Source organism: Perkinsus marinus (assembly GCF_000006405.1).
Source record: "Perkinsus marinus ATCC 50983 genomic scaffold scf_1104296960390, whole genome shotgun sequence".
In the NCBI taxonomy this organism is placed as follows: domain Eukaryota; phylum Perkinsozoa; order Perkinsida; family Perkinsidae; genus Perkinsus; species Perkinsus marinus.
Window position 1 is genome coordinate 3,154 of NW_003206170.1, and position 8,030 is coordinate 11,183.

At 38.6% G+C, this 8,030-nt stretch overlaps 2 protein-coding genes across 2 annotated transcripts; one reads left to right on the forward strand and one right to left on the reverse strand.

Moving 5' to 3' along the window:
- Positions 1-1,449: 1,449 nt before the first annotated feature.
- Positions 1,450-4,481, forward strand: Pmar_PMAR013356 (hypothetical protein; the record flags this gene model as incomplete). Its single annotated transcript, XM_002772794.1, has 4 exons — positions 1,450-2,066; positions 2,370-2,424; positions 3,154-3,636; positions 4,456-4,481. Coding segments are annotated over 4 exons (1,181 nt in total), but the record flags the coding sequence as incomplete, so codon positions are not given.
- Positions 4,482-4,938: 457 nt separating this feature from the next.
- On the reverse strand, positions 4,939-5,367 carry Pmar_PMAR013357 (hypothetical protein; the record flags this gene model as incomplete). The annotated part of the gene is made up of 1 exon (XM_002772795.1): positions 4,939-5,367. One exon carries the CDS (start codon positions 5,365-5,367, stop codon positions 4,939-4,941), a length of 429 nt encoding a protein of 142 aa, XP_002772841.1.
- Positions 5,368-8,030: the final 2,663 nt, after the last annotated feature.

The window sequence follows — 8,030 nt, forward strand, 5'->3', positions numbered from 1 at the left end:
ACGAGGGGGTACGTATACGGAGATTTTCTATTGTACTCACGATGAGAGGCGTTGACCACTCAGCTGATATCCTCCTGTTGATGAAATCACGACAAGGATCTATGAAAGAGCCTGGGTCTGCCTGTGACAGTATCACGCAGACGTACGGGAAATAAGGTAAAGCGTGGGAAAGAATATTGATCCGCTTACCAGTAGACATTGCCCACTACGAAGAGAAAGGCGAGAAAGAAATGGTACGGATGCTGCGAAGAGTCATCAATATTCATGAAGACTCAATGATATGAGTACGATCACTATAACACTCGGTCAGTCTACGTCACGGTAAGGTCTGAGATAGCTTCCGGAACTGGAGACGGACCATCCAGGGTTATTCAACGTACTGAGATAATAATCGCAAACTGGACGCCCAATAATGAAAAATAATAATAATAATAATAATAATAATAATAATAATAATAATAATAATAATAATAATAATAATAATAATAATAATAATAATAATAATAATAATAATAATAATAATAATAATAATAATAATAATAATAATAATAATAATAATAATAATAATAATAATAATAATAATAATAATAATAATAATAATAATAATAATAATAATAATAATAATAATAATAATAATAATAATAATAATAATAATAATAATAATAATAATAATAATAATAATAATAATAATAATAATAATAATAATAATAATAATAATAATAATAATAATAATAATAATAATAATAATAATAATAATAATAATAATAATAATAATAATAATAATAATAATAATAATAATAATAATAATAATAATAATAATAAAGGTTTCCTTGTTGTATCGTGTGGCCTAAAGCCCTATGTCTTCGCCACCGTCTCCACGTCGTCCCCGCCGCGACAGAGTTCTGACGCAGCTTGGTCCGGCCCTCAACCCAACGAGGCAGGAGGCAGCGAACAGGGAGAGCAGCAGTGGTGTTACTCGTAACAAGTCCACCACTGGGCGTCAACAATGGACGTTGGCCGAAAAACAACTTTTATGTGAGGCCGAAGCCCATTGGGAAAAACATAAGGAGTGTTGTAAAGGTAGCAAAGGGGAGCGGATAAGAAGTGAGTTTGTGAGGAGGGGTGGTAGGGCGGATAAAACTAAGGTGCAGCTTACGTCATACTTGTACCAACTCGCTAGAAAATCGGAATATTCTGAATTGAAATTGAATGCTAGTAGGATAGTTAATAGAGAGCCAATTGAGTGTATACAGCAAACAAACACACAACCAACACCATCTATTGATCAAGAGATATTCCCCAGTCAACAACAGGGACAATCATCCTCGCAGCATGAACAGCAACAAATGGATGAAGAAGTAGTGAACATGAGAGGAACACGAGGCAGACCTAAAGCTCCTGAAGATCCCAGGAGTCAAAAGGAAATGCAATTGATTCAGGACTTTTTAGATGAAATAGAAAAGGTAGACAATATTCCACCTAATGACAGGGAAAAACTCCCAGACCCAAAAGAAAGGACTAAAGCCATAACTGAAAGAGCTAGAATACTAGAAAGTCATGTTGTGATAGCATGTGGTGATTGCCCAACGGTAGAAAAGATAAGTAAAGTAGTATACGCAGCTGCTTCAGTACTACTTCGGGAACAAGGAGTCAAACAACCAGCAAGAAGTAAGAAAAGAGGTAAATTACCAGCCAAGCGTAGATTAGAGGATAAACTCAAAACCATCAGGAGGGACCTGGGCAGAGTCACTTCATACTTACAGCAATTTGATAAACCCACTCGGAGACTCAAGACAGTTACGAAGGAAATAAGACAGCAATTTGGTAATTCCAAAACAGCGCTTCAGAATGCCCAAGGTAGACTGATTCTACAGCTAAAACAAGTCAGTGCCAAATTACGAATATGGACAACGAAAGAAAAACGTGTACGGCTGGAGAGACTTATGAAATCTAACCAGAAACAACTCTATAGGGAAATTCAAGTATTACAGCAGAAATCACCCAATGATCTAGCCAATGATAATAGTTGTATAGATGAACAAGTTAATAATATAAGAGATAATGAGGTAGCACATTTTTGGTCCAAAATATGGGAATATGAAGAAACCCATAGTTTCGAGCAAGAAAGTTGGTGCAGAAAGTATTGTAGAAAGCTTCAGAGGAAAAATATAGCAACTTTAGAGTTAGAAGATATCGGACCTGAGGTAGTAAATGAAGCATTAAAGAAAATGAGGCCATGGAAAGCCCCAGGACCTGATAAGGTGAAAGCCTTCTGGTACAAGGTCTTTCCAGGACTAGTGTCGAAATTGGCCCTAGCTTTCTCAGTATTAGTATCCGATGACAATGATGATTTCGAATGGTTTTACCAGGGAACAACTCATCTGTTACCAAAACCATTGAAAAATGGTCAAAACCGAACTCCAGGTGACTTCAGGCCAATAACATGCCTCAATGTTATTTACAAGTTGTTGACTAGTGTTATTGCCACAAAGCTGACAGCACATTTAGAAAGGTATGCTATTATCAACGAAGAACAACTAGGATGTAGGGCAGGCAAACGAGGATGTACACACCAGCTTTTGCTAGATCAAGCTATACTACATCATGCGAAAAACTCGCAACATAACATGGCATGTGGATGGGTCGATTTTGCTAAAGCATATGATTCACTCTCACATACTTGGATTAAATTTTGGTTAGACAAATTTGGTATAGGAAATAAAATTACGAATTTCATCTCAAAATGTATGACAAAATGGAAATTGAATCTTCATATACAGGGGAGAACGTTAGACAATGGAATGGTGAAGGTAGAAAAAGGTATATTCCAAGGTGACTCTCTGTCTCCATGTTTGTTTGTTGCCGGAACTCAGCCGATTTCAGAGGCTCTTAATAATTTAGATGGGGGGTATTATTTTGGAAATAGTAGAAATCACAAGAAAAATCATTTATTATTCGTGGATGATTTGAAATTATACAGTAGAACTTTGGATGAACTCACAACCCAATTCGAGTGTACCAGATCCGTAGGTAGGTTTGCTGGGTTGAGATTCGGATGGCCTAAATGTGCTTGGATAAATATTAGGAAAGGAGTGGTTGATATTGTCAAGCCACACGATATAGTTGGTATTCTCAATAATGTTAGATATTTAGGTAGTGATAATTATAATTATTTGGGAATTCCACAAAATCTATTACCTGATAAAGAGGAGGTTTCTAGGAATGTAGAGAATATACTTCATAAGCGTATTAAGGTCATATTAGAAGCTAAATTATCAGCGGTGGACACCATCAGAGCTTTAAATACATGGGCCATTCCAGTAGTATATTATCCCATCCAAGCGGGTTTACTAGGGAAGAAAATTGTAGTTAAGCTGGATTCGACAATTCGAAATGCGTTGAGGAAATATTTCGCTCATGGATACATCTCCAACACTGAATTACTTTATGTATCTAGGAAAGAGGGGGGTCGTGGATTGACTAATATAGAAGATGTTTGGAAAAAATTCTCGGTGTTTATAAGTCAGTATATCAAAGATAATATAATCAATGTAATTCCTAACATCAAAACGACTAATCCATTGTGTAAAATCATTAGAAGGGCAGATAAAATAAAAACGCAATTGGGGGTAGAAAGTGATAGGTCGGTTACGCGGGAGCATTTTAAAGTGTTAGATGATAATAGAAAATTAAAATTGTATGAAATGCCGGCTGCTGGGTGTTGGTTTAAGAAAATCAAAGAATTGGAGAAGGAAGGTATAGATATTGAAAATTCCCTAGGGTGGTTAGAGAAGGTCAAAATTTCGTCTCAGCATGAATCTGATATACTTGCATTAAGAACATTATCTATTGCCACGAAGGCGTTTCCTGTAGTGGTTGATGGTGGTAAATGTAGGTTGTGTGGCCAACAATCTGAGACATTATTTCATTTAGCGTCTTCATGTAGAACTTTAGCAAATGCGGAATACCTAGATCGGCACAATAGAATTTGTAAAATAATATTTCGTGAGTGTTGCAATCTCATTGGGGCTGAATTTCAACAATGTTGGTGGACAAGGCTCAGGCCCCCGTTTGTGAAGACGGATGAGGGGGAGCTCTTTTGGGATCAGAAGATAAGTACTATAAATAAGATTGAGCATAACAAGCCTGATATTCTATGTATTATGCATGCTCGAAAGGTTATCATTGTTGGTGAAGTTGCTGTTTCCAATGATTTCGGTGTTATCCGCAAAGAGGATGATAAAAGGTGTAAATATCAGCCTCTATTGCAAGAGTTGATAATACTGTTTCCAGGATATTCAATTAAATTAGTACCTATAGTTTTGGGGGTTACGGGGGTGATATCGAGATCCCTTCCGAAGGTATTAACCGATGCCTTTCTATCGGGGGTGGATATAAACACATGTCAACGTGTGGCTAGTATTAGTACTATCCATATCCTAAGGCGTGTGTTAGGGGGCCCTTCTGTGGGTGTACAATAAATGGATGTTATAATCACAGTGTTTGCCTTGGCCGCACTGTGATTCTGAGATTGATAGTATGTATTATTATTGATCTCAATACCAGCTTTGGCTGTGCGTCCAACAACATAATAATAATAATAATAATAATAATAATAATAATAATAATAATAATAATAATAATAATAATAATAATAATAATAATAATAATAATAATAATAATAATAATAATAATAATAATAATAATAATAATAATAATAATAATAATAATAATAATAATAATAATAATAATAATAATAATAATAATAATAATAATAATAATAATAATAATAATAATAATAATAATAATAATAATAATAATAATAATAATAATAATAATAATAATAATAATAATAATAATAATAATAATAATAATAATAATAATAATAATAATAATAATAATAGTAATAATAATAATTCAAGTGTCGGAAATTATCAACTAATGGGAAGGGGGGTTTCTGTGTACCAGCTTCAAGAGCTTGCTCTTGAGCGAAACATGCGAGTGGTCGAACTTTTTATCGTAGGTAATAAGCCACAAGTCAGCTGCGTTCAGAGGTTTGTACCCTGAGCATTTGACCTCAAAGATATCTACGAAGGCGGTCCAATCAGGCTTCGGTGTTGAGGTTCCCGGAATCGTGGTAGGTATCGTGTAGAGCGTATCAGCCCGCTTAAGGACAGGAAAGGTCGCCCTAGTTGGTCTGACACCAGACCCACAAGAGAAAGTAATCTCCACTTTTTGAGCATTGTCCGAGAATGTATACATCAAATTCAGAAAAGGTCCACTCACGGTCTTGTTGACATATGAACCATCAAGCTCGTGGGATAGAGCAACACCGACGAGTATGAGCTGGAGGAGGCGATTGAACATGGATTCGGCGGAAAAAGCTACAGTAAACAGTCCTATAGTGCTATTCTATCCCTGGTATAGTATACCAGAGGTACTAGTTACGATTCTGGCCTGTTCCACGCCGCACCACGATCGATCGAAGATGCTCGCACATGAAGCGCCTCCGACGTTACGTGTTACGAAACGTAGAGAGTCCGCATGGCACGTGAGTGCACTGAACTGTACAGGTCATGCGTGTCGCACGAACGCATGTCGTGACAGTGTCACAACCGTGTCGCAACATGACCGAGGAGAATATCAGTGTCAAGTGAAAGTTTGATGCGACCGAGGATCTCCCGAGAACATTCCAATAGGGGGGTCGTCAGAAACCCGTGCTTGTGGACTTTCATCATAAATCATGGGTCAATGGACCTCACTTCGGAATGTTCTCTTAAAGGTTGAAGTCGCTGTCAGGACCGTTAAAGACGTGGGACGTCATGGTACTGCCATGATGCGTGAAGAGTCTTCACTGAAGACACGTGATCTGCACAGTTCTTACACGTTCGTGTTTGACGGTGACCGTACGTGGATGGAGGTCAATTCATTGGGCTGGACCAACAAACGAGTGACCGGTTCATGTTTTGGTTGGGAAGGAGTTGGATTGATTAACATGTTGAAGTCCGCTGGGAGCTTACTCGGAAGAATGACCGCCTCCGCCAAAATTGAAGAATGATATTGAATGACAAATATGTTGCGAAATTGGGGGTTTCCATCAACTCATGGTTCCCGGAATGGGCGAACTGCTACTGCTCACGTAACTGGACATAATCTACGTCAAACTGGAAATAATCTTTTGAGGGCGTGTGATTTCCCGGAGTAAGACGCGCAAGTGGCGGAAGAATGGGAAAGTTTTTGGACAACAGGCATTCTACAGTAATATACTACGTATGATAGGATAGTATGGTAAATCAACGAGGGAGCAGAGTAGAATTATCAGAACCAGAGATCATCAAAGGGACTGTAATGAAACTCACTAACACCCTCAGAAAAATCGAAATTCTACCTCATTTGATTGGGATTACCAACTTGGGAAGATCACAGGCGGTCAATCAGAATCCCAAGTTCGACGGGACAGAGCATACTGAGGCTCAGTAACTGAGCACTGATCTTCTCTTCGAGTTAGCTGAGTTGACCGAATTGAAGACTAAGTGTCCTCAACGACTATTGTGAGTGGAGTTGTGGTGATGGATATAAATCAACACACTCAGAGGCAGCTATAGGTGCCCATCAGCGGGGAAGATCAGACAATAATATTGTCAAAATATAGATCCTATTCGAGATGCAGGAAACGTACGTGTGTGGTCATTCAGAACAGATCTATTTGGGAACTAGGGGCGGGGCCGCTATGCCAGTGGACTATACCAGTCAGAATAGATCTACTTGGGAAATAGGGGCGGGGCCGCTATGCCAGTGGACTATACCAGTCAGAATAGATCTATTTGGGGAATAGGGGCGGGGCCGCTATGCCAGTGGACTATACCATTCGGAATAGATCTATTTGGGGAATAGGGGCGGGGCCGCTATGCCAGTGGACTATACCATTCGGAATAGATCTACAGCGTGTCTGGAAGAAAAAGTTGCCCAGCTAACCTTTTTCAGAGCAGCTTGTGTTTGAAACTGTAAGAAAGGGCAATTATACAGATATCAATCGAGTGAAATAGCAGCAAAGTGTGACCTGTTCCATTATCAGTGACTTTCTGACGAACGTACAATTTGAACTTCTCGTGAGTTCCGGCGAGTCTTCCAACATCTCTGACACCATCTGGGAGCCCTTTATAAAACCTTTCGAATGGTATGAGGTTTGGTATGGGAGCAGTTGAGAGTTGACATGTTCCGTGAATGCTCTGAGTCTTATCGCCAGAATGGAAGTGGGGTTAATTGGATGCAGTTGAATATCGTTAGAAAATGAATTCAGAAAATCAAAAATAGAAAAAAACATTTTCTGTTTCTCTAGGAAACTAGGAGAGAATCACAATTACAAAACTATCACCAAGAGGTTCGTCCTCCTAAAATTCCGAAAAATGATAGATTTCGGGCGGAAAATTTCAGATAATGCAAGATTTTTTTTTTGGGGGGGGGGAACCCGGCACATAGAGTGCGTGCCAATTTGATATTATTATGGATTTACCAACACGGTAGACAAGATATCAGGTAAGAACGAACTAACAAGTAGTAGACTCATACCTCCGAGTCGGAGGCCCCGACAATAACAACTAGTTCAACTCCTCCGCTTGTACATACGTGCGAAGTTATGCAGCAGCACGCATGCGATAGTCCTCACGTACACACGTTAGAGCATGTGTCGGGGTATCGGTTGATGAACTCTAAGAACAACACAACAAGGGAACTTGAGCTAGAGCAACCAATACTACGACCCTTGGACAATAACAATAAGCGCACTACCTGCACTTAAGTTCTGTACGAATACACACTTAGCAGCACAGTAATCGATATTGGGCTCATTCGCTATACTGAGGAAGGCGAAGGTTTGATGAGATTACAAGGGTGCAGGCAAACTGGGCCCACAGCACATGCTAATCAACAATATATAGTATATATATTATTGGTAACCAATGTGCAGAATGTGTGTTTTCTATTCCGTAATTGATGATAGTAAACAACTTGTCGCTATCATAGTCTCGAAA